We start from the raw sequence: 26,988 nt of genomic DNA, 5'->3' as shown, positions 1-26,988 counted from the left end.
AATTGGCACTAACTGATCAACACTTATGTACACATATGGAAGTAACATCTATCGGGTGTTGAGCAGGTGGGAGGGCGTGGAGGGGATAGGTACATTCACACCTAATGGGTGCAGTGTGCACTTTCTGAGGGTTCTGCACACTTGTAGCTCTGACTTGGGCAGTGCAAAGGCAATATATGTAGCCAAAGTGTGTGTACCTCCTAACACTCTGAAATTTAAAAAAAAAATGGGTTTGTCTGACTTTAAGGATATTGCTCTTCTTTCTACTACATCACACTTCTAGTAGCACTTATTCAAAATGGCCTAAAGGAGAATACTCCTTTATGTATATTTGTTCAACACTTCAGCTACAAGAATGGATTGGGAGGTGATATGGGGTTACACAAAATGTTGGTATTATTTACAGTACATACCTGTTGTTACCCACAGTATACTGAACCTTGAAATCACATGGGGAAACAGACATTGAATGAGTTATAGAAAGTTTTATGAGTATTAAAAAGGATAAGCATAACAGGCTATGGTAAGAAATTTTAATTTTGTGTTTGAGTGGTATTCAGGATGGCTGCACCAAGGAAGTGATATAAACTGAGTTTTGAAAGGCATATATTCTATCCTCATGCACATTAATGAAATAAGAATCTCTCCCCAGCATTTTCTTAGAGTAACTCAAACTCTGTGGTCTGGGGCCATCACTATCCTTTCCCATCAAGGCTTCTTGAGATTTTGACATCCTGAATCTAAACCAGTCCCCCACTATGGCTTTCTACCCATCTTTCTCTCACTATTTTCTTTCTTCCACTATTGCTCTTCTCTCTTTGGTACTTCAAAATCTTGCAGAGTTCTAACTAGGATATTTCCTTTCTCAGGAACATTTGCATTTTAGCAGAGCACTTTTGAATAGTGAAAAACTTTTAAGTCATAAAGGGATGAATTTCTAATAGTGGAATTTCAGTGAATAACATAAAAAATAATAAGGTAGGGGGTTCAGATGTGGGTAAAATGAAAAAAAAAATAAAGTGGGGAGGTGGTTCAGAAGAGTTAATGCAATACCATTCTTCCATGCCATTTTTAATGACTTATGGTTCTAATCTACCAAAATATTTTTGATCTACCATTATTGTAGTAATACTAAACAGCTATATGACTTAGAAAGGGAAAAGGACTTCTCCCTACTACGTAGTATAATACGGACTTGGAAACAGATAAAATCTCTTCGACGATGGCAAGGGTTTACAAGCACCCCGATAAAGTTACAGGTCCAGAGGTAAGTGGCTGCTCTATTTGCTCTTATTGGTCTCCTGGAAACTGTCAGTGAATAACTGGGAATTTATAGTAACTGGGAAAAAATCCAGAAGCTAGACAACTGTTTCAACAAAGACATGTATCTTGAATATATAAACAATTTCTACAACTTAGTAAGAAGACAACCCAATTTAAAAATGGGCAAAGGATTTGAACAGACACTTCACTAAAGAATGTACACAAATGGCAAATGAACACATGAAAGGATGTGCAGCATCATGTCATGTCAGTAGAGAAATGCAAATTAAAACTACAATGAAATACTACTACACACATATTAGAATGGCTAAAATCCCAAATAAAACAAAAATAAGAAAAGACACTAACAAATGCTGGAAAGGACGCTGAGCAACAAAACTTTGATTCATTGCTGGTGGGAATGCAAAATGGTACAGCCACTTTGGAAACAGTTTGGCACTTTCTTATAAAGTTAAATATAGACCCAGCAATCTTACTCCCAGGTGAAACATATTTTGGATAATTGGATAAAGTCATAAAAGCATAAAGGTCTCCTCAGTCTAGTGGAGTAGATAATTACAATTCAAAACTAAACACTTAGGCTGTTTGTGAACTCACAGGGAAATAACTAGTTTCCTAACCACAACCCATTGTCCTGGTTATTTTTTTTTTTTTTTTTTTAGACAGAGTCTCACTCTGTTGCCTGGGCTAGAGTGCTGTGGCTGTCAGCCTAGCTCACAGCAACCTCAAACTCCTGGGCTTAAGCAATTCTCCTGCCTCAGCCTCCCGAGTAGCTGGGACTACAGGCATGTACCAGCATGCCTGGCTAATTTTTTCTATATATATATATGTTTTTTTAGCTGTCCATATAATTTCTTTTCTATTTTTAGTAGAGACGGGGTCTCGCTCTTGCTCCAGCTGGTCTCGAACTCCTGAGCTCAAACAATCCGCCCGCCTCAGCCTCCCAGAGTGCTAGGATTACAGGTGTGAGCCACAGCGCCTGGCCGGTTTTCTGTTTTTTAAAAGTATAAAAGTTTAGTGTAATTTCAGGCGACTAAGAAAGATGTTTATTTTGTTGATTTTTTCTCATGCTACAGTGTTTTTTCAACAAATGTGCTTCCGACAATTTCTAAACCTAAACCTAGCATGGAACTTTATCTTAGACTGCTGAATTAAAATAACTCTAATGACTTGCCTCTAATCCTTTAAACCAGCCTGACACAGCCATGCATCATGAAGTCATGAGCAAAAGAGGAAAATTACTGAGAACACTGGCTCCGGACCCATATTTCGTGTTCACCAACAACTCTTGTTGTTGCCACTGCTCTGAGCTTCAGTCCCACCTGAGGCCCTATGAGTTTGTTCTTCCTGACATTTAACAATCAACTTTTTCAGTGGACTTTGGAAACATTCACCTCTCCAGACTATGTCTAGTTGGAGACCTCTGAACTAAATCCTACTCTGTCAGTGACCAGGTTGGCTCTAGCAGGGCTAGCCCGAGTGATCCTAAATTGGGGCATTTAGTTTAAGCAGTTAACGTATCATTCTAATCGTCTAGAAGAGCTATACGTTGGAAGATGTTTCTGGAAACTCTGTTTTCTGGCCAAGGTTACCACTATTGACCTCACAACAAACTTGGTCCTTGTGAGTCCTAACTGAATAAACTGTAGCCAGGCCTTTAGGAAAGACAGTATTTATGACAATAAGATCTGAGACCTAGACACTTCCCTTGAGTTAGCTTTTCTTCATATAATTAGTTTGGGGCATGTTGAATTTGATATGCCTTTGAGATATCACTGAATAAAGCAATTGAGTGAGCAGTGAGATGTATGGTTTGTGCTAGAAATAAAAGTATGAAAGTCTGTTGCAGAGTAATCACAATTGAAGCCATGGATGTACATGAAACTGCTTAGGGAGAGGGTAGGGAACAATATGAGAAGACAGCTAAGGACCGAGTCTTGAGAAATTGCTTTGAATGACTAGGTAGAGGAGGAGAAACCAGAGAAGGGAGAGAGAAGCACCCGTTAGAGTGTTTTGTCACAGAGGCAAAAAAAAGGGAGTCATTGTAAGTAGGAGGAAGTGGTTAACAGTGTTTAATGCTTCTGAAATATCAGTTAAATTCAGGACTAAAAATGTTCATTGGATTTCCTGACATAGAGGTTATTGATAATTTTAACTAGAGCAAGTTTTGTAAAGTGATAGTGGCAGAAATGAGGTAGCAGGAAATTGAGGCTGTAGCTCTCTCTTCTCATTCAGGCAATAAATTCTCCTTGTCAAATGTTAGCAACACTGCATTAAGTTTAGAGAAACTGGCTGGGCAAGTAGCTGTAGCCTTTGTTGTCTTCTGGCCATGGAATCCAAACCACAGCACTGGTAAATAGCATCGAGAACCAAGATTCCTGCATATTTTCTTCACCTGTGCCCTCTATTAGGCATTACCTACCTGGAGAAGATTCAGATAACTGTCAAGGAGGCTTTTAAAATGAGAAAGTGCAAGCTATACAAGCTGGAAACCCCAGAGCATTTGGTAGAATAACTTGAGGCCTGTCATCACTTCCCAGAGGCACTTGGCCCAGAATAGAAAAGAGGAAGCTATGGATCTAAGATCACTGCCTCAGTAACCTCCCCCAAAAGGCATTCTTGGTAGAATACCCATTCTGTAAGTTACAATAACAGCTATTCTCTAAATTATTGCACATTGGAATCACCTGGGGGAATTTTATAAACCACTGTTCTGATTAATTGGTATGGGGTATAGTCTGGACATACCCCATACCAATGGACATGTTAAAAAGCTCCTCAGATGATTTTAATATGTAACAAAGTTTGAGAACCACTGTATTAAAGAACAGCAGGTTAATTGATGTCATAGTGATTACCCTAAATCAGAGGAAAACAATAATATTTATTAACTGTTTCTTTTACCCCAAGCCTTGGGCTGAGCACTTTACATGAATTAGTGCATTTAATCTTCATAACAACCTAATTTTCAGATGAGAAAAGTAAGGCATAGACCATACAGGTAATATCCATACTAGGCTCCCTATGTTCTATTTCAGAAGGCAAAAACCTTCTATTAATAATAGTGCTGTCCAAAACTGCAGTCCCCAACCCCAGGCTGCTGACTGGTACCAGTCTGTGGCCTGTTAGGGACCTGGCCACAGAGCTCTGCCCCCAGCCCCTCCACCATCTGTGGAAAAAGTGTCTCCCATGAAACTTAGGAAGCGGGAAGCACAGCAGGAGGTGAGCTAGAGGGAAAGAGTGAAGCTTCATCTGTATTTACAGCTGCTCCCCATTGCATCACTGCCTGAACTCCACCCCCCACCACCTTGCACCCCCACCCTGTCCACGGAAAAATTGTCTTCCATGAAACTGGTCCCCGGTGCCAAAAAGGTTGGGGACCACTGGTCCAAAAGACCACCAGGGTAGCTAAATAGTAGAAAGATAATAGAAAGGAGAGATTTTTGGTGATAGTTTGCAAACCAGGATGAGATAGTCTCTGGCATGTGCTGAAGGTGTTCTCTCTTAGAGGACGAAAGGGGCAGTTTGGGTTTTTATGCCTTATAGGGTCTGTATTACATAATAGAGTCATAAATATTCTGCAGATTTGGGGGGAAAGCTATACCCAATGGGTAAATATATATGTAAAATACATCCCATGTTCGCTTTGGGGCAGGGTTTTAGCATTAAAATGAGATGGAATTTGGCTCTTTATGTCAAAAGGTGAACTGTAGGACACAAAGACAATTTGTGCACAGCCTCTGTAAGCTGGTTGCACTGGCTTAAGGTCTGCAGTTGCTCATCAGAAGAGAATGTTTGTTAAGGCCAGTCCTCTGTCCAGTGAGAGTTGTAGTGGTCTGGGTTATAAATCAGAATTAGGAGGGGTCTGATAGTGCCTATTGTTAGGGAGTTGAGCAAGAGCGTGGTTTTTCTCATGGCCTTAAGAATTTAGAAATGTGCCATGCCAGCCGGGCCCTGAACCCTCGACCCATAGGAAACTTGTGTTTCCTTCACCTTAGGGTCCATAGTAGTTGGTAAGGGGGTGTCTCAGGTCACAATAGCTTTTAAACAGCTCTATTGAGATATGATTTTCATACCATACAGTTCACCCATTTAAAATGTACAGTTCAATGGCTTTTACAATTGCTACAATTCAATCTTAGAACATTTTAGTCACATCCGAAAAGAAACCATCTTCCCATTAGCAGTTACTCCTCGTATGTGTGGACATATGTTTTTATTTCTTTTGGTTATATACCTAGGAGTGGAATTGTTGGGTCATATAGTAACTTAATGCTTAACATTTTGAGGACCTGCCAGACTGTTTTCTAAAATAGCTGCACCCCATTTTCCATTCCCAACAGAGTATATAATCCTACTTTACCAAAGGGTTTCCTTCTTAAATGATGAAAATTAAAAAACAAAACTTTGTGCTCAAAAGAGTAAACCTTTAAGCTATCAGAAAAACAACTACATCAATTATTTTCTGACATAGTTTGAGATAACAGGGATTTTGTTGAACTACTAATAGTAGAAGAATAGTAATAGTACCTACTTCATGGAGCTGTGAGAATTAAATTAGTTAATATGTGTAAAGTACTCAGAACATTACCTGGCACATACTTATTAAGTACTGCATAAGTGTTAGCTAGTAGTAGAGGTAGCAGTGGCAGCAATAGTACTAATGTCATGAACTACATACTGTTTATGCATAAACACTTAACATCACTGTGGTTACCTGTCCTTATACCTTGTCATGTTCTCAGAGCTTAAAAAATATGAGAGGAAGAAAAATGAGAGGAAATACGGTGTGTATACATTAATTTATACTTCCCCATTCCCCTGGTTACTTATTCTCACCAGAGGAAAGTTTTTTTTTCTTTTTCTATTTTTTTTTTTTTTTCTATTTTTAGTAGAGACGGGCTCTTGCTCTTGCTCAGGCTGATCTTGAACTCCTAAGCTCAAGCGATCCTCCCACCTCAGCCTCCCAGAGTGCTAGGATTACAGGCGTGAGCTAGCATGCCTGGCAGGGAAAGGTTTCTTGATGCCCTTAAAAAGGGCTGTAAACACTAATGGTGAATTTACAGACTAGCGAGAAATCTGTGAAAGCTAAGAACAAGTTTATGAAGTTTTTTTTATGTTTATCATATTGATAATTTCATTAGGATACAAAATAATTTGTTGTAAGAGATTGGGTGTGTGTGTGTGTGTGTGTGTGTGTGTGTGTGTGTGTTTTGACAAGACCTCTAACAACTCTCTAATACTGCTGTTATTTCTGCTTTAAATAATTCTACTTATTAGGAATAAATATGCACAAGAACAAGAGCAAATGTCAGAAATATCTCAGACTGAGAAGAAAACTAAAGGAAAAGCACTTAATGAAGAAAACCAGGAGGTATTTATATTGTAAAATAATATTCAATTCATCTTAACTAGTTATAATAGTTTATTGTTTGGTAGAATTCAGGAAATCTTGGTATTTGTAACAGATATCCAACAAAATGACAAATATAGGGAATAAAAGTTTAATTTTAAGAACACGTATCCTACATAAGAAATGTTAATGGTAAATTATATATTTATTTTTTGATTTCTAGAAACTGTCATATTTAGGTGCAGAATTTGAAGAAGTAGAAATTGAAAGAATAAAGCCAATTACTTTGATGCCACAACTTTCCTTCACTGCAGAATTAACAAACTTATCCAAGTGTTCACTGTAAGCACTTTTTAAGAATTATTTCTTCATTGTATATTGTCTATTACTTATATTGTTTTTAATAATGTTAGATTTCTTGCGTGAGTGCCATATGCCTCATACTCTGCTAAGTTTTTAAAAATGCATTTTCACATTTAATTGTTACCATAGCTCTTGTGAAGTCTGATATTATCCTCATCTTAGAGATGGGGGAATTTATGCTTATGGAAGGTTAAGTTGCCCAGGGTAACACATCTAATACATGGCTGATGTGGGATATATTCCAGTCATGTTTGCTATAGAGGCTATAATGTCTTCACTACTAAGCTTCATATATTGAGAATTGGGTTTCTCATTTTGCTATGATAATAATTTTTGTTCAGGTATAGATAGGTGGGATATAAACTACTATGAAAAATAAGATTATGCCATAACCTCTGCTTGTTAAAGGACCCCTGGCTCTCATAAAAACTATTCCATATCAAGAGGGCCCTCTGGACAATTTTCTGGACCTTATGCAAAAACAGACATCATACATATCCCCATTTCTCTCACCTACAAGGTTTATGGATACAGCAACTTAGAGCACTAGGTCCAATTTTTCAACATCTCTATCCCATAGCACACTTTGTACCGGTCCATCTTCGAGTATTGTGAACGTGCATCATTCAGCAGTGTTGGAACATAGTGGGTGTCTGAGAAATATTCCTATTTATTAAATGAGTGAATGGATATTTACATTTTAAAAGGAACATAGAGTAGCAGACACAAAGACACAATTATCACCACTCTCTTTCTGACCAGAGAAGTGCAGCAGTGAAGCAATCCTTTGTTTATTGCACACCTCCTTCCAAAATAGGATTTATTATGTAAATGAAGACTATCTAAACGACAGTAAGAAAAAAGGAGCCATAGAATGGAAGTTGGAGGGGAAAAAAAAAACAAAGAGAAAGAAGATGTGTGGAAAACCTAAACTAAAACTTAGTGGAAGTCCAGGCAAAAGGAAATATAATGCCTTATTAACTTTCAAAGCTATTGCTATCTGGTAGCATTGTTGTCATTCATTTAAAACGTTCAGTTTAATAAAAATTGATTCTCTAGAAAAGAATAATATGTTGATATCAAGGATAGAAGTGAGAGGAATACAGAGGTTAGAGAGAAATTAAAAAGAATTTACAGGTGAAGAAAAAGGCAAGATTTCCTTAAGATAAATATAGTCCTGAATTAAGAAATTTTCATAATCAATTCATGAGCTCATTGTTAAAACTACTATTAGAGGGCAACATAAAGGGTAACTTTTATTTAGATATTTCTCTAAAAGTAATTGGGAAGATAGTCAAAAGAGGCCCACAGGGAGATAGGAGATATTAGATGTCCCCTAATCCTCTGAGAACATTACAGAGATGGGCAGATAATGGGGCAGAGAGACACTGGGCTCACAGGATGATTAGGGTGGAAGCAGAAGGGGATTTTATGTTTCAGCCTAGGGCTTTTATTCCAGTCTTCTCTCTTCTGAAAAAGAAGGTGTTCTTAAACATCACTAGGCTAGTTGCCTTGCAGCTGAGAAGATAGTCAATAAATGTTGGTTGAGTGAATGAATGAATGGATGAAAGACTAGGAGTTTTATATCACTCACAGAATCAATTTATTCCCTGTAAAAATATTTCCACAGAAGCCCCAGGGATGTAACCTGGCTTGCCTCTCTGATCTTTAGGTTCAGAGAAAGAATAGCTTCCCCACTGTCCTGGGAAAAGGGGTATACAGCCTAAAGCCTAAGGGGATCTACAAAGACCTTTAAGAGGACACAACAGGCCTATTGCCTTAGAGCTACATCCTTGAAGTTATTGAAAACATGGTGTGTGTGTGTCTTTTAAAAGTTAGAAAATATTTTTAAATTTTTTATTCGAGCCCCCTCCCCGCATTCCCCAGTCCCTTAGTTGTCTCCTCTTGTAAGACATCTGGTGGATAAGTGCTGTAATCTCTTTATGTTATAATTTAGTAAAATAATAGCTGAATGATTTAAAGTACCTTGATTTTAGTTCTTTTTCTATTTCCGAGTACATATTTTTCATTAAAAACATTTGAGAATGAGAAACTTTTATCCACACGTAGACAAGTGTTATTTGATTTAAAGATACCATTTGTCCTCTAAAAATATCACCTTCATTTTAACATGCTACAGTACATTTTGAAAGAACACTATTTTGTATCCATTCCGTTTTCAAGGGTCAATTAAAGGTTTATTTAATTTTTAGGCATGAACAAAAGAGGAGAGCCAAAATTCAGAAGCTTAAGTACTTTATTAAAATATTTTACAATGATAAGCAAGTTTCTCGTACTTCAGTATCTTCCCTACAGTTTGATTTTAAAGTCATGTTTCAGCAAATTTTCAATATGCAGTTATTATATTGGCCTGAAACAATTTGCTTGAAGGTATGCCACTGTCATTTACTTTGGTATCTTATGTATCTTTTGCATCTAATGTATGTATTATGCCATACATAATTTAAAATTTTTTATTAGCTACTAACATATGTGGTAATTTCTTTTATATTAAGAGATGGATCATTTTATATATTTTATATTGAGATTATCCCTAATCTCAATATAGGCAAGATATTTATAATTAATCTTAATTTATAATATAATCTTTTATTTGATTTGTAGTTGTTCCAAATACTTTTCTCCTGCTAAAATTTCTGCCCACCCTGGATGTACAGCATTACTATTCATTCTCAAGTGAGGTGGAAGAGAGTTTCTTAAAGTATAATGAGTAGCATAGCTATTTTAAGTGTGGAATGATTTCTCCACATTGCCCCAGCCCTGACTTGGTGGCTTCGGTCTCTTGATGTATCTGTTCTTCATCTGTTTTGGATTTTGGATCCCTTTAAAAATCAGATGAAAGTATATACACAAGACCCCTGAACCCTGTCCAGAGATCTCACCATAAGAACCCCTGTGCTAAAGGAAGAAGAAAATAGGATGATGGAAAAAAATAGAGGCAGTAAAGGAGTCTAAACAGGAAGTCCTGATGGCTCATATAGGGGTTAAACTTGAAGCTAGACCTGAAAGAAAAGTTAGGAGGGAATAAAGATTTGTGGAAGGTGGAGCTTGAGGAGTAGGGAGAGGATTATAATTACAAATCTAAATCAAAATTATTTTTATAATGCCTAAGATAATTTTGTTCTATCCCTGATAGATGCTCTATTGGGTATTATTTATTCAAGTTCCTATCATCTTTACAATCTCCCTCTGTGTAAATTCCTACATTAAAAATATGCTGACTATATTTTCCTACTGTTTAACCTAAAATAAATTGTGATATAATAGTCCAATCACTTGAGGTTTAAAATCTGCTTCCCCAAATAGGTAAATGTGTATTTTGAGTCCTTCATGCATCCTATCACTTAGCACATCATCCTAATATACCAAGAGGCAGGGAAGGAGAGGAATCTAGCTTGTCTCTACAAATTGTACCATTAGCAGCTGCAAAAATTGCAAAGTAAATCTCTATGCCCTAGCCTAACAGATTCTAACTTATATTTCTACTTCATTTCTTACTTTCCTCTTTACTCTTCAATTCTGCCAGACTGAACTGCTTTTCTTTTTCCCATACATCCTTGCAGTTTTCTACATCTGAACTTTTACAAATTCTAGCCGCTTCATTTATAATGCCCATTTTCATTCTTAACACTTTTAAGATGCTCAGCCTCAGCCACACAGTGGTGTTGATAACTGTCATCAGGATGCAAGACTGTCTCCCGGGAGGCCTCACTATGGTGCAGTTTTCTACCTTTGTCCACTTACCACTGTCCAGGGGCTGGCCTCCAGCCATAATCAGAGAACCTGGATTTTACAGGCCACTGAGAATCCTTCTACAAACCCTAAGCTAATTCACAAAGCTGAAGTATAAAATCAGAATGCCAATTCAACATTTGAATATATTTATCAGTTCATTTTCTCTTTTTAGTTAGTCAATTTATTGATTTACAATAAGAAATTTCTCACTCCAGCACTGGGAACTCAGCAAAAGTTTCAAGAATTATTGGTAAAGTCTCTGGAGATTGAGAAGGAAAATGGGTAGAGGCAGAAGACTCAGGAATTTAGGGATAGGGGAGAAAGAGGAGCTTGTCTGCCCCTTCTTCTACTGCCAGTGGTCCTTTCCTGCTGGAAGCCACTCCCAGACAGAATGGTTAAGAAACTTCTAGGCATAAGAAGAGGAAAATAAGAGGATTATGGCACATGCCTATAATCCCAGCTACTCAGGAGGCTGAGGTGGGAGAATCACTTGAGCCCAGGAGTTGGATACTCTGCCCCTAAAAAAAATTTCTTTCCCAGGCCTGCACCTCCTACGAACCTTTCTACGCTAGGGATGCCTTTGTCAAAGAGAACAGTGTGTTGGCTTAAATTCACTCTTACAAGAAAGCATTTAGATGACCAGAAAAAAAATATGTGCTTATTTGACTTTCGTTTTTCTTTGCTTTCTCTGCTAATCAGCCATCATTTTGATTGGCACATTTTTTCTTACCTTCCAAGGGGCAGTTTTCCCCCTTGATTTCCTTCTTAGAGCACATGTCACTGTTTCCCCAAGCACTGACAAAATAGTATAGGTTAAAATGACATTTTTCTATTGAAAAAAAGTTTGGTTTATAGTTATGGCAGTGAATTTGCATGGCATTGTAGTAGAAAGCACAGCATAGAGAATCAGAAGACCTGGGTTTGGTACCCACTGAACCCCTATGGTACTTTCTACTTAGCACCTCCTTTTTCCCTTCTTCCAGAACTTTTCCTCCCTCTCCCACTGTCATAGCTTGTTTAACTTGTCCTTGGATTCCACAAGCCAGTGATTCTCCCTTTTTCTTTGTCTTTTTTTTTTTTTTCCTTCCTGAGACAGTCTCGCTCTGTCGCCTGGGCTAGAGTGCCATGGTCTCAGCCTAGCTCACAGCAACATCAAACTCCTGGCTCCAGCGATCCTCCTGTCTCAGCCTCCCGAATAGGTGGGAATGCAGGCATGTTGCTACCACACCCGGCTAATTTTTCTATTTTTAGTAGAGACCGGGTACGTTCTTGCTCAGGTTGGTCTCGAACTCCTGAGCTCAAAAGATCCTCCCATCTCAGCCTCCCAGAGTGCTAGGATTATATTTCCCTTTTTACTAACCAATTCAACCTGGGTTTCAATCACTTATAATCAAAACTAATATATTTTCATATAGAACCTCCATTTCCTCATTTGTAAAATGAGAATAACATCTATTAATATTTCCTATAATTTTTATCAGGTTGAAATGATATAAAGAATTTTTAAAGTGCTACACAAAGTAAGTTATTAGGATATTGTGTTGTATGTACCTATATTCTCTGAACTGTATTTGTAATTCTTATATTCAATTTATTTTCTGTGAATCCAGTAAAAGACATTATACTTTTAAGGACATATGATTATTCACTTTCCTCATAATCATGTGGTTGAAATGCTATAGAACAACACCTATTTCTAGTATTTTTAAAAAATGAATAAAAATATGTTATTGAGGGTGCCTATTTTTTTCTTTTCTATTTTGTATTTCTTGTGAGCTATCAACCATTTCTTTTCTATTTAGGTTTATGAAGTAAGTAAAAGTACAAGCTTACTGGCAAAACTATACTTGCCTTTACCTAACTACACAGAACTGAAAGGCAAAACTGTTTTGGAATATGCAGAGTTTGGCTCTGAGAAGCCGGTCACACCTAAGGATGGAGAAGTACGAAGCAGTGAGTTTATTAAAAATGTTTCTTCCCCCATTTTCTTTATGAGCACCATATCCTAAATAACCCTGGGTCATTTACGTGAGCAAAGAATCCTGTATTTATAGTTTTTAGTTAAAAATGAATTAAATTCTCCATTTAGATGGTAAACTAGATTGTTTAAAACTTTGTCTTGAATCAGATTTTTCAGGAAATTTAAAATTTGCGGTTAGCGCCTGTGTTTTCCCTCCAGGTCAAGAGCATTATGCTCTCTGGAAGCAGCTCTGCTCCTGGGTGGATGGATGGCTCTGCCTCTGCCTCTCCCTCAGTGAGCCTAAAGGCCTCCAGGACATGTGGATTAGTCTCTGACTGTGTAGGGAAGGGAAGAAGAACGGGAGGGAGAGAAGCATAGAAGGAAGGACAGAGAAAAGGAGAGTGGAAAGAAAAAGGGATGTTTCTGTTTATTTGTTTTTCAATGGATTTTACTCTTAGGCAATTAAGTTTCAATTAGCACATCTCCAAGAACACTGTCCTTCCTCTCCTCCCCAGGATTCCTTTCTTTCACCTTCTTAGGGGTTTTGCAACTACTCATCTGGTGAAAAGGCAGGACGTTAGAACAAGTGAGCAGGGAGGGAAGGGAAGATAATAAGTAGGCAAAAGTGCCTGGGGAGAACAAGGAATGAGGAAAGTATAGAGTCTGCTTAGAGTCCAGATGAAGCAGAGGAATAGGGTTGTAGAAACCCTGGAGAAAAGGACTCAGGATGCAAAAAATTTAAGGAACACTGGGAACTCAGCAAAAGTTTCAAGAAGTATTGGTAAAGTCTCTGGAGATTGAGAAGGAAAATGGGTAGAGGCAGAAGACTCAGGAATTTAGGGATAGGGGAGAAAGAGGAGCTTGTCTGCCCCTTCTTCTACTGCCAGTGGTCCTTTCCTGCTGGAAGCCACTCCCAGACAGAATGGTTAAGAAACTTCTAGGCATAAGAAGAGGAAAATACAGGTGTTCATCTCTATGTAGTCAGCTCAGTCTTTTCCTCTCTCTTTTGTAGTCTATTTGAACTAGTCTTCCTTGAAGTCTTAGAGGGGAGATGAGGGAGAGCACTAAGAGAACAGCTTGGGCTCAGCACAGAACCTCCTTTGTGTTCCTTTGGTTCCACAAGTGAAAGTCAGGAGAAAAATCCACAATGTGCTTCAACTGCACACTTTAAAAATTCATGTTTTTACTGCCTTTTACAAAACAGATGTGCCTTTTATTGTTGAGGGAGGTGGAACTGAAGAACTGTGTCTTTTAACATCAGGAAAACTGAGCTATTCTCTATCATGGGCCTTAGATGAAAATGGCATTCCTCTGACACCTCTGTCCCAGCCATCAAGATCTGCTTACTGCAGGTAATAAACATACATGTTTCAAAAATAATGCCAAATCTGATCAAGACATCGGACAAAATGCGTGTGTGAAAGAGAAAACTCAAGGAGTAGTAGGAACAGTTTAGTTTATTTGGATGTTGATTTATTTTTTTTTTAAATCACTTTTCTAAGGCAGTAACTTTATGTGTAGGAGAATGTGACCTTCTTGCCATATACATTGGCCTGTCCTCACTGTTTTACAATTCCAGTTACTGGGGAACTCAAGTTTACAAAAGATTGAAAGCGGTTCTGTGCAAGAGTGGGACAGGTGACAGGTTTCAACAGGAAGTGAATTGAAAGAGAGGTTTTCAAAGTTCAGGGCTCTCTCTAAGTAAAACTTTATAATTAGAGAAAGTTACAGAACTGTCCTCCACAGTCGTGGGAGCTCAAGGGCTGGCACTGAGCAGTGGTTCTGGGAACTCAGAATGGGTACTCCAGAAGGCAGGGCTAACTTGTGGGAGTCAGAGAACGAAGCTGAAGGAGATCTGAAAGGCAGCATTTCTAATGCACTCATTTATCCACTTATTAATTCACTTATCGAATGCTGATTGAGCTGGAGATAAAGCAGTGAACCAAAAGAGGGTCTTAGAATGCTTTAGTACTACCTTAAACTCACCTCTCCAATCCCAATGATTATCTAGTTTTCATTTTAGACATTTTTAAACATAAAACACTTTTCTTACACTTAATAGTTAATGAAATTTTCTAACATATTAATAGTTTATTGACTTTTATGTTTGCCCCTATTTCTTATTTTACATACATTCACTCTGGATTTATTTTTCTTGCCAAAGTCTGCTCTTTTAATGTTTATTTCAGTTAGTTTCTGTGGATAGCAAATTTGTTTAGTCTTTGTTTATCTGAAAATGTCTTTATTTTGTCCTAATTCTTGACTAGTAATTTAGGTGGGTATAAAATTTGAGGATGGTATTTATTTTTTATAACACTTTAAAGCTATTATAGTACTGCATAATCTTCTGGGATTTATTATTACTGTTTAAAAGTTCACTATCAGTCTAAATGTTGGGCTTTTTTAGACTGTTTTTCCTCCCTGGTAACTTTAATTTTTTTTCTTAATTCATAGAGGTGAAAAGTGGAATAGAGACTACTAGGGGCTGGGGCCAGGAGAAATAGGGAGTTATTGTTTTAATATATTCACAGAGTTGCACAATTATCACCACAATTTGGAGATGGATAGAGGTGATGGTTGCATAACATTGTGAATGTACTTAATACCACTGAATTATATGTATACTTAGAAATGGTTAAAATGGTAAATTTTATATTATGTATATTTTATCTCAATTTTAAAAAATGATGCCTTTGGCCTAGCATTTGGCAATATAAGCCATGTGTCTTAGGGACTGCTAGAATTAAAGAATGCCTTTTTTTCAGGGCCATGCTATACTTTGATTCTTTTTGACTGAAATAATATTTTAGGACACCATTAGACAGACAACAATCAAAAAGTTTCACATGCCCTTTGTGTACTACTTCCAGCTCTCCACCTGCAAAGTGAAAATCTTTAGTAAAAAAGAAAGAATGGGCCAGGCATGGTGGCTACACCTGTAACCATAGCACTTTGGGAGGCCAAGGGGGGAGGATTGCTTAAGGTCAGGAGTTTAAGACCAGCCTGAGCAAGAGTGAGACCCTGTCTCTACAAAAGATAGAAAAATTAGCTGGGCGTGGTGGTGTGTGCCTGTAGTTCCAGCTACTCCAGAAGCTAAGGCAGGAGGATTGCTTGAGCTCAGGAGTTTGAGGTTGCAGTGAGCTATGATGACACCACTGCACTCTAGCCAGGGCGACAGAGTGAGACTTTGTCTCAAGAAGGAAGGAAGGGAGAAAGGGAAGGAAGGAAAGAGAAAAGAGAAAAGAAAGAGAAAGAAAAGAAGGAAAGAGAAAGAAAACCTTTAATTGTTTGGTCTTGAGCCAAGAGACACATTGTTTACTTGGTGTTCAGTTGTGGAGGGGCTCTACAGATGACACAGGGACTTTGCCATAGCCCTCAGCTAACTACTTACAGAACAGCTGGAGGAATCACTGTAGCAATGCTCTGAGGCTTTTATTACTTCCCAGGAGGCAGAAATCATGGGACTATGTTGAAATCCAATTACAAATTCCCTTTTTTTCAGGATATAATGGGGTAAGTTTCTCTCTCTAATCTATTTGTTAACATTTAATCTTTGCCTCAGGTTCTGTCTTATAGGGGACCTGGGCTAAGGTTGTTTTCAGAAGGAAAATTTGTTACATGGTACTATCAAGGGTGTCAAGTCCTAGAGATCTTTTATGACATAGACATCAAAACAGTTCAAACATGAGAGCAGAAATAAGAATTAAAAGAAAAGAAGAATACTCAAACTTCACCTATTTATAATTTTGCTTACATCCTATCATACCAGGCATTGGCTTTTGCAGCAATAGCTTCAGAAGATTTTTCATAGAAACATGAACAGATGGAAAGGAGATGTATAAAGTATTTGGGCTAAAACATCATTCAATCTTCGTCAGAACTGTATTTCTGGAGTCCCAATTTATAGATGGGACCTTTTCTCAAGTATTTTATAGAAAGGGTATTGGAAATTTTTTAGTCCAAATTTCTCTACACATGATGGAACAAATCTATGAAGAGAGAGATTTAATAACTAGGATAATTGATAGCTCTAAAGAAATGTTTACTCTTTAGGGTTGAATTCCTTCTGCACTTAGCCTACAGCTAAGGTCACTAAGGCTATACTATGAGTTTTGAAGATGGTCTCATACGATCATGTAAAGATATCTGCCTGGCACATCCTGTCTGGTTAATTGCATTACTCTCTATTATGTTTCAATTGTAAAGATATGGCCTAAAGTTGTTTTTATTTTGTGTACTTTCTTAATTTTGCTTAAGCAAACATTTTAGTTAAATTTCATTATTGTGCATCCTGTGAAAAGCAAATAATAAGTTTCTATGTTTAGGGTTTACAGAATACATCCACAGCACTGTTCCCTTAAGCATCTGCTATTTTTTAGCTACTACACAGAGTGGAGATGGCAGAGATTTATGGACTTTATTCTTAAGAAGCTTCCTGTCTTTTGTAGACATTTATCAAAAAACTATGATACAAGTTAGAATAGGAGAAGAACCAGGAGAGCTATCACATCTAAACTTTCTATTTTATCCTCAAATACAGGGGAAAGATAGGTTTTATCTTTAAAGACTCAAAGGGTATGTTTTTACCCTGCTTAATAATGTATAATCTGCATATTGTATGCAAATTCACAAAATGTTTTCTCTGTGTCAGTGTGTTAAGGAATGTAAATGCAAGAGGGGTTCCTGGAATTCCATGGCTCATTGATGCACAGAAGCTTTTTGAATGGTCAAACGAAGTCAGAATTGATCCAAATAATCCAGAATATTCTGATTTAATGGAATTTATTATGGTAAGTTATAGCAAATATCAATGCTGTAAATGTATTCTATTTCCTAAGCTCCACCCTTTTCTCCTCCCCCATAGTTTGCTATATATTTTTCTAGGCATTAGGGGGCATGTCAAGGTAAATCTGAGGACAGATACAGTTTTCAACTAGTGTACAGTACTGTAAAGGCAATTGGACATTCAGCAACTGAAATAATTACTGTTAGGCCTGATGGTTGGTCCTCTGTACCTACTGAGCAGACCACAGCGTATCTAGTAGGCTAACCTTGAGGTTAACATCTATCGTAAACCAGTAGATATGCCAGCCATATTATTAGATGCTGAAGATATCAAGATGACTTATCAAGATGATTTATTGACACACTCCTTCCCTCAGACTCCATTTATGATCACTTTAATTCTTCCTTATAGCCAACTGAACTGCTCTATGTACCCCAAACATGCTTTCTTTATGCCTTTATTCATGCCACTGTTCTGCCTAGAAGGGCATCCACAGTGGCTATCTTAGCCACCCTGCAAGGCTGAAAAATGCTTCCCTGGTAGCCTCAGTTAGACATGGGCTGGCTCTTCCCTTGCTCTCCTATCAATGTTTTTTCTTTTTAAATAAACTCTTACAACTCTAATCTCATTCTGCCTTTTACTGTAGTTATTCATTCATGTGTTTTATCTTTTCTTGTGGAACTACAGCTAATAAATCTTTGTCTCTCTGCTGGCAACTAGCACTATTCCTTGCATGAATGATGCACTCATATTTGCATTTGTTGATTAAAGCAAACTATAAATTAGATTATTACATTGAGCTCCCCTAGATTAGAGCTTTCCAACTGATGTACAGAACTGGTTACAGGTATACAGAAATATTGATCCTCTCTCAACTCTTAGGGCAACCAAATAGGAACAGGCTCACCTTTTTATTCAGTGTACCATACAAATATTTTCATTCTCTGTGTAAGTCATGACTAGGAGAAGGTCGAGAAGCCATGTAGACTGCATTCTGTATTTTTTTGCATGTACTATCCCTCTACAGATTCAATTTCTCCTACTTTCCTACTTATATTGCTACTCTTACATCTCACAGATGAGGAAGAAAAAGAATTTTGAAATATTTCCTAATTTAAAAAAATTAATATTTTAAGTAAAGACTTTACATTTTTGTGTTTTACAGTACATGAGACATAAGGAGCAGGTTATTCCAAAATATTTCCGTCTTGAACAGTTGCAAGATGAATTTAACTTTGTTTCTGAAGAGGAGATGAAAAAGAGTAAACGTTTCCAGCTATTGCAGCTTAGAAATGCAGGTCAATTAGATATTTTCCTTCTGCAGCAAATGCCTGCCTATGATAGAGAAATTCCAGATTCGGTCTTCCAGGTACTTGGTTTCTATTTGAATATGGCTTGTTGTATGCTAAAGCTAACATTTTGCTGCTTTAAACTCATCTTAATTTCTTTCTTTTTTTAAATCAATAATCTGTAGATAGATTTACCTCCTTCTCTTTAGACAATAAAAATGTACAGATCTCCCATAATTCCAGAAAGCCCTTAGCTTGATTTTGCAACTTAATATTGTCCAATCAGTTTAACAGCCAAAATCCTTCATGTATATTCTAAATTTATGTAACTATTTTATTTTTGTTATCATAAAATGTATCACCAATTTAAAAGCAGCTTTTGGGGGTAAGAGGGAGAAACACTACCACAGTAAACTTACACATTGATTATAAAGCATTTATTGATTTACGTATGTTGAACCATCCTTCCATCCCTTGATGAAGCCCATTGGTCATAGTGGCTTATTTTTTTGATGTGCTGTTGAACTCAGTTTGCTAGTATTTTATTGAGGATTTTTGCATCTGAATTCATAAGGGATACTGGTCTGTAGTTTTCTTTTTTGTTGTGTCCTTTCTGGACTTTTGTATCAAGGTGATACTGGCTTTGTAGAATGAGTTGGGGAAGAATCCCTCCTTCTCGATGTTATGGAATAATTTCTGTATTATGGATACCAGTTCTTCTTTGTAAGTCTGGTAGTATTTAGCTATGAATCCATCTGGTCTGGGTTTTGTGTTTTTTTTTTTTTTTTTTTTTTTTATGGAAGAATTTTCATTACTGCCCCAATCTCACCTCTTGTTTATTGGTCTGTTCAGGAGTTCTGTTTCTTCCTCATTGAGTCTTGGGAAGTTGTATGTTTCCAAGAATTTGTCCATTTCCTCTATGTTTTCTAGTTTATGTGTGTAGAGATTTCTGTAGCATTCATGGATTATGTTTTGTATTTCTGTGCTATCAGTTGTAGTATCTCTTTTTTCATTTCTGATTGAGCTTAATTTGGTCCCTTTTCTTCTATTCCTCAATAATCTAGCAAGAGGTCTATCAATTTTGTTTATCTTTTCAAAGAACCAGCCTTGTATTTTTGTTTTTATTTTCCTTTTCATTTAGTTCTGCTCTGACCTTAGTTATTTGTTTTCTTCTGCTGGCTTTGGGTTTGGTTTGCTCTTCCTTTTCTAGTTCCTTTAGATGTGATATTAGGTTATTAATTTGTGATCATTCTGTCTTTTTGATGTGGGCATTTAAAGCTATGAATTTTCTCCTTAGGAATGCTTTTGATGAATCCCATAGATTGTGATAGTTGTGTCCCCTTTGTTATTCAGTTCAAGGAATCTTTTGATTTCCATCTTAATTTCATTATTTACCCAATAATCATTCAGCAACAGGTTGTTTAATTCCTATGACTTTTTATATATTTGAGTATTTCTCTTGGAATTGATTTTTAGTTTTATTATACTGTGGCCTAAGAAGATACCTAGTATGATTTTGATTTTTTAAACATTTGTTGAGACATGTTTTGTGGCCTAGGATATGATCAGTCTTGGAGAGTGTCCCATGTGCTAATAAGAAGAATGTATATTCAGTAGTTTTTTGGTAGCATATCCTGTAAATGTCTGTTAGGTCCATTTGTTTTAGGGTCCCCTTTAAATACAGTGTTTCTTTATTTTCTGCTTTGATGATTTGTCCAGCTCTGACAGTGGAGTGTTGAAGTCCCCAGCAATTATGATGCTACTATTTATTTCCTTGTTTAGCTCTAGTAGAATTTGTTTTATGTATCTGGGAGCTCCTGTGTTAGGTGTATATATATTTAGGATTATTATATCTTCTTGTTGAACATTCTCCTTACCATTATATAATGGCCATCTTTTTCTTTACCACTGTTGATTTAAAGTCAATTTTATCTGATATGAGAATGGCTACATCTGCTCTCTTTTGGTTTCCATTTGCGTGGAATATTTTTTTCCATCTTTTCACATTGAGCCTGTATGTGTCCTTGTGATTCAGATGTGTTTCCTGGAGACAGTATATATTTGGGTTGTGTTTTTTTCTTTATTCAGCCAGCCTATGTCTTTTGAGTGGCACATTTAAACCATGAATGTTCAGTGATAGAATCAATATGTGGTATGCTGTTCTCTTCATTATGTTGGGTAGTACCTTATTGCTTTGTTTTTCCTCTAGTGCTGTTGTTTTATAAGAGCTGTGAGTTTTAGCTATTTGGGGTGTTTTTATACTGGCAGGTGTCTATTATGTTGATTCATGTATAATGCAGTTCTGAGTATTTCCTGCAGGGCAGGTATGGTCATGACAAATTCCCTCAGTGTTTGCTTGTCTGGAAAAGACTTAATTTCTCCATCAATTGTGAAAGTTAGTTTTGCAGGATATAAAATTCTAGTCTGGCAGTTGTTTTGTTTAAGAAGATTGAAGTTGGGGCCCTACTCCCTTCTGACTTATAAGGTTTCCACTGAGAAACCTACAGTTAGCCTAATGGGTTTTCTTTGGAGGTCTTTTGTTTTTTTGTCTTAATGCTTGTAGAATTTTCTCCTTTATTTTGCCTTTGGCCAGGTTGATTACTATGTGTCTTGGAAATGTCCTGTTTGCTGTGAATCTTCCTGGTGTTAGATTACCATCTTGTATCTGGATGTTTGGATCTCTGGCAATAACAGGGAAGTTTTCCATGCTTTTAACTCTTTCTTCTTCTTCCTAAAGGGATACCTATAATTTATGTGTTAGTTTGCTTTGAATAATCCCATATCTCTGTAAGTGATTGCTCAGTCTTTTTTATTCTCTCTCTGCCTCTTTGAATTACTGGGTTAACTCTAGAGCCTCATCTTCAAGCCCTGAGATTCTTTCTTCTCCTTGGTTTAGTCTTTTGCTGAAGCTTTCTGCTGTGTTTTGAAATTTCCTAAATGACTCTTTCATTTCTTAAGTTCTATTATATCCTTTCTGATGTTGCCTAGCTCTTTAGTGACATTTTCATTAATTTTCTAAGATTTTTTGTTGTTGTTGGCTTCTTTTTGTTGGTTTTCAACTTTCTCTTCAATTCCATTCATCTTATTTGCCATCCATATTCTGAATTCCATTTCTGTTTTTTTGGTAATTCCTTGTGGTTGGAGCTCACTACTGTAGCTCCATTGTGATCCCTTGGGGGTGTCAAACTGAGCCGACAGGGACTTTTCACCTACAGAACTGTGAAACAATAAATTTTTGTTATTTTAAGCTGCTGAATTTGTAATAATTTGTTATGGCAGCAATAGCAAACTAGCACACTAATAAAGGAAAATCAAACATTATTGCCTCTTAATGTGACACAATATGAAATACACAGCAGTACCTATTTAGTCTCTTTGCCAGAAATGTATATTCTGTATCTAATTAAGATGTTAGACTAATTTCTTGTTTATAAGAAATACGAGGGATAGAAAAACAAGTTAAATGGCACTACAAGGAAAGAATCAAACAAATATGAAATGTGGGACAACTGGCTTGATCTCTTCAAAAAGTCATCATTTTTTAAAAAGGAAGGAGAATGTTCTGTAGTAAAAGAGACTAAAGAGACTTAACCAAGGGTATCACGTAATCCTTTATTAGACCCTAGTTTGGGAGGAAAAAAAAGACAGCTGTAAAAGAGACTTTTGAGGCAATTAGTGAAATTTGGATGTGGATTGAGTATTAGATAATATTGGGGAATTGTTAATTTTGTTGGCTATGATTATGGCATTTTGGTTGTGTAGAAGCATGTCCTTAGTTTTTGGAGATTCATGCTTAAGTATTTATTTGGAGGTGATGTGTTATAATGTGTATAATTTACTTTGAAATATTTTAGTAAAAAAAATAAAAACAGGGAGACAGATGAAGCAAGTATGGTTTTAATATTTAATTATTTAATCTAGGGAGTGGGGATATGGATTTTAACATTCTTTCTACTTTTCTGTATGTTTGAAAATTTGAAAAAATTTTAAACAAAAATGAATAGCATCCTATATACCAATAGAAACCCACTAAAAATGTAATTTAACAAAGATATCACTTGCAAGAGCAATAAAGACTATAAGAAACACAAATATATTTAACAAAATTGTGCAAGAACTTAAAAAAGAACATTATGAAACTTCTTTGATTAAAAAAAAATCTAAATAAATGTTCGTTGATAGGAAGAGTCAACATTGTAGATGCCAGTTCTCCCCAAATTAATCTGTAAATGTAGTAATGTAATTCCAAATCAGTGAAAATAGAATAGACTTATTATGCCTATGTGGAAACTTTATATTTGACAGAGGTGTCATTGCAAATCAATTGGAAAAGAATGAATGATCCATTAAGTGGTTCTGGGATCATTGTTCATACATGTGGAATGAAATAAAATTAGATTCAAACATCACAAAAGAAATAAATACCATGTGTAATGAAGATTACTTGTGAAAAGCAAAACTTTAAATGGGTATCTTACTCTTGGGTACAAAAGTAGTTCTTAAGATACAAAAAGTATAAACTATAAAGAAAAAGATTAATAAATTTGATAACATTAATATTAACCTACAGACTAGAAAAAGTTATAACATACATAACAATAAAATATTAATATCCAGAGTATTTTAACTCCTACAAGTTAATACTTTAAAAATTAAATAAAGTGATAGAAAATATTATATAATATGTCCTTAAGTAAAACTTGTTACTTGTCAACAGAATTAATTTCAAGATTTCTTATGGGTAATTAGAAGAACAAATGACTTACCTTCAGATGATAGAACATATATTGTAATATGGCTGAAGATTCTAAAATATCTACTTTATTGTTTTTGTGTAGTCTTTAATGACATCTATAATATAAAATGATTTCCATGTGCATTGGGGATGTGTACTACAAATGCATAAATAACAGGTGCAAATTTACTTTAAATCATATAGATGAAGAGTCTATATACAACTACACATGTAATATTAAAGTTACTGATTATACTCAACACATGTTGACTACTAGGTGCCAGGCACTTTACAGATACTGTTTCAATTAAGCCTCACAAACAATACTGTAGCATAGGTGTCATTATCATTATTATTATATAGAAGAGGAAACTGGGGTCTAGAGCAATTAATCAACTTTCTCCAAACCATACAGTTAGTAAATAGCAGGGCCTACTTGAATCCAGGACTATCTGCCTCCAAAGTCCATTTAGTAACCACTGCACTATACTACTTCCCATTCATTTTGTTCTCAGTGATTGCCAGGCAAATGCATACATAAATAAATTTTTTCTCAATCATCTTCACGTTTTCATCATTTTCTCAGTCATAATTTTTTTCTCAATCATTACTCTATTTTAAAAGATGAATGGTCCTCAACCTAGAGGCAAACAGAACGTAGTCATAAACTGCTTTTAGCCAATGTCCTACACATAAACTGAAATGAATAGTAATATTTATTGCAACATGTCATATCTGAACTCTATTACATTGGAGAAGTGAAACTAACTTAATTCTGTGTTTAGGAGTCTGAAAGTCAGATCGAGAAGGATGTATCCCTTTCAGATGTGAATTCTATTACTGCACAAAGGATTAATTCTGCCAATTTTCTGAAAAAGGTAAAAACATCAACACAGTATTATCCATATGTTTGCATTTACTTATGTGAAAATTGGTCTGCTGCATACATGGTATTATACTTTCCCAAAGAGTCAGGTGCATGAATACACTTACTCATCACCTCTTTTTGATCACTGAGGAGTTTTCTGTTCTCTTTAGACTTCCTCTTCAGAGTTAGCTTAACTTCATTGATGGTGAACTCTGAATGGTTGGGATGTGCTTATGCACATTTCTGTTTAAACATGAATTTTAAAAATTTTCCATATTTTATTTGACCCTAGTAGTTCACCTTGAAAGATACTCCAGCATTTTGTCAGAATCCCTATTTTTACTAGTACCTTGTAATGTCATAGACCAGAGCAATTCAGGACATAAAGGAATGGAGGAGCCAATAGAAGCACACAGAAAGGATTAGAGAAATACATACGCTTTGATACCAAGTCAAATATTAAACATTTACAGAACACTCTGGCAAAGCCATAGCCAGGTTTGAGGTGCAATCTCTCACTGAATTTCATTCTTGATTTCTTTCTATGGCCCCCTCATCACTCTAAGTTTCTAGACTCAGAAGCTTAGTGCAGGGACTGTATCTGCAGATCCTCAGTGCCCAGCTGATAAAAGTTTGAGAAATGAAAGAAGTGGAGGGATTAGGGCCTGAGGTGGTTTCTAAAACTCCCACAAAAATAGACCCTCACCCAAGTAATAGCCTTTGCTGGACAGCACCAGAACAGCCCTGTAGGGTAATTTGAAAAGAAACAAGGAGAGCCGTGGAAAGATCTAAGACATACGTTCCAGATCCCTCATGGGGACAAGTGAGAAGCAGCCATGTGTAACTAGAAGAGCCCCAGCAGGTGTCTGAAGACCTGTTCTTACTATCCCGTCTATCCTTGGCAAGTAACGTAATCACTGAGTCCCACTTTCTTGTATAAAAACAGACAATAATGCTTGCTTTGCTTTGCTTCTGACCTGAGGGTCAAATGAGCTAAAAACGTCAAGTGCTATTCTAGTTCATGCATCTTTCCTATGAGATGGTGGTAGAATGCAGACCACTCTAGCTGTCCCAGGCATGAGAGAGCCCCCCTTTATCACTGGCAGGTGTTTTCCCCACTCTCCCCTACCCCTGTTACCCCTTCTTTACTAGCTCCATATTTCTTAAAAGTTGGGATGTGCTTTAATAATGAGTTTGCTATCTTGGAAAATAAAGAAGTATTCTTGCTCATGAGAAAAGAGAGCACATATCCTTCTTATCCTGTCTCTTCTTTTTTATTTAAGGGGAAGTCTCAGAGGGAGGGTGGCAGAGGATAAGCAAGTGACTGAGGATGCTTGAACTTCATATAGGAATCCTGGGAAAGAGCTTTAAGAAAATTCTGTGGTTAGATTTCAACACTTCGCAAAGACTTCTTTGCTTTCTGGAGACAGTTTAAAACTACAAGTTTGGTACTTTCATGGGATAATTAATTACAGATACTGGAAAGGTTGGATCCTGGAGGCCTATTAGGGCCATAAATACTTAAATCCTTCCACAGAAGGAAATTGTGGAACTGTCAGTTGTGTGCATTAACTTCCTGCTGTGTTACTGGGATCAGTGGTGGCTGAGGCCAGGGGTATAGCAGTAAAGAATGGAGTCCCAGCAGTCTCAAAGATTACTAAAGTTTTGCTAAAATGTTTGCATTTAAGAGAGCAGTGCGTCTCCTAAGTCTGTCCATTTTGTTAATTTATTCAACAAATATTTATTGAGCACTCGCTATAATCCCTGACCTCCTGGAGTATATAGAATATATAAGATAATAAACAGCACATTGTTAGTATGTTAGAGAGTGAAACGTGCTATGGAAAAAGCAGGAAGGGATGGTGCAGGAAGAGGCAGATATTAGAGACTACAATTTGACCGAGGAGCAGAAGGCAATTAAGGCCAAGCATCTGCCAGTCAATAGGAAGTACGAATATTTGGATCACACAGAGGATGTTCAGAGATGACTTAACAGTCTCTTCTGTTTCGCTTTTTGGATGAATGGCTTTATAAGTTCAGTGCTGATGAATTCTTCACACCCTGGGAAGTGAAGGTACTTAATGTTGAAATTTCAAATTACAGTCAACTGGGTGAGAAGAAGAATTTTCATTGTGCAAACACCCTCAGGAAACAGAAGTCAAAGCAATAACATATTCAGCAATGCAGGTCTACAATGAAGAGAAGCCAGAAGTTTTTGTGATCATTGACATTTAAGACACCAAAAAAGGAAAGAAAAGAAAAAGACTTCTGTGAAGAACTATCTTCTTCTCTTCTTTTTGAGAAGATACTATGATTTAAATTATATATTTTCTTTTGATATGTGGAAATTTGCAGAACAGAAATTTTTCACTTAAAGTGTGACTTTCAGAAATGGAAAATCAGGGCACACCCTTGGTCTGTGTTCCCCAAATATTCAAACTTTAAAGAATTCTTCGGTTCTTGAAGGGCAGTTATGGTCCTTCTTTTTTTAATTCCCGGCTGTGGCAGCAGGTGCCTCATGCCCTTTCAGTGGGATGCAAGCCCTCCAGCCTGGTCCTGTTTAATAGACGGGATCACTGATGTAAGCAGCAGCC

At 36.7% G+C, this 26,988-nt stretch overlaps 1 protein-coding gene and 1 pseudogene across 1 annotated transcript in view; both read left to right on the top strand.

Moving 5' to 3' along the window:
* CC2D2B (coiled-coil and C2 domain containing 2B) overlaps positions 1-26,988 on the top strand; it is a 79,691-nt gene that overhangs the window by 23,684 nt on the left and 29,019 nt on the right. The window contains exons 11-20 of the mRNA XM_045567909.1: positions 1,127-1,267; positions 4,302-4,310; positions 6,565-6,658; positions 6,861-6,979; positions 9,214-9,391; positions 12,559-12,709; positions 13,921-14,068; positions 17,368-17,506; positions 18,668-18,871; positions 24,312-24,404. Coding sequence (XP_045423865.1) covers positions 1,127-1,267; positions 4,302-4,310; positions 6,565-6,658; positions 6,861-6,979; positions 9,214-9,391; positions 12,559-12,709; positions 13,921-14,068; positions 17,368-17,506; positions 18,668-18,871; positions 24,312-24,404 — 1,276 coding nt within the window. The remainder of the gene's footprint in view (positions 1-1,126; positions 1,268-4,301; positions 4,311-6,564; positions 6,659-6,860; positions 6,980-9,213; positions 9,392-12,558; positions 12,710-13,920; positions 14,069-17,367; positions 17,507-18,667; positions 18,872-24,311; positions 24,405-26,988) is intronic.
* Positions 26,254-26,631, top strand: LOC123649619 (annotated as a pseudogene).

Source organism: Lemur catta, chromosome 14 (assembly GCF_020740605.2).
Source record: "Lemur catta isolate mLemCat1 chromosome 14, mLemCat1.pri, whole genome shotgun sequence".
Classification (NCBI taxonomy): Eukaryota; Metazoa; Chordata; class Mammalia; order Primates; family Lemuridae; genus Lemur; species Lemur catta.
The sequence above is the reverse complement of the archived record's forward strand: the minus strand, read 5'-3'. Positions and strand labels throughout refer to the sequence as shown.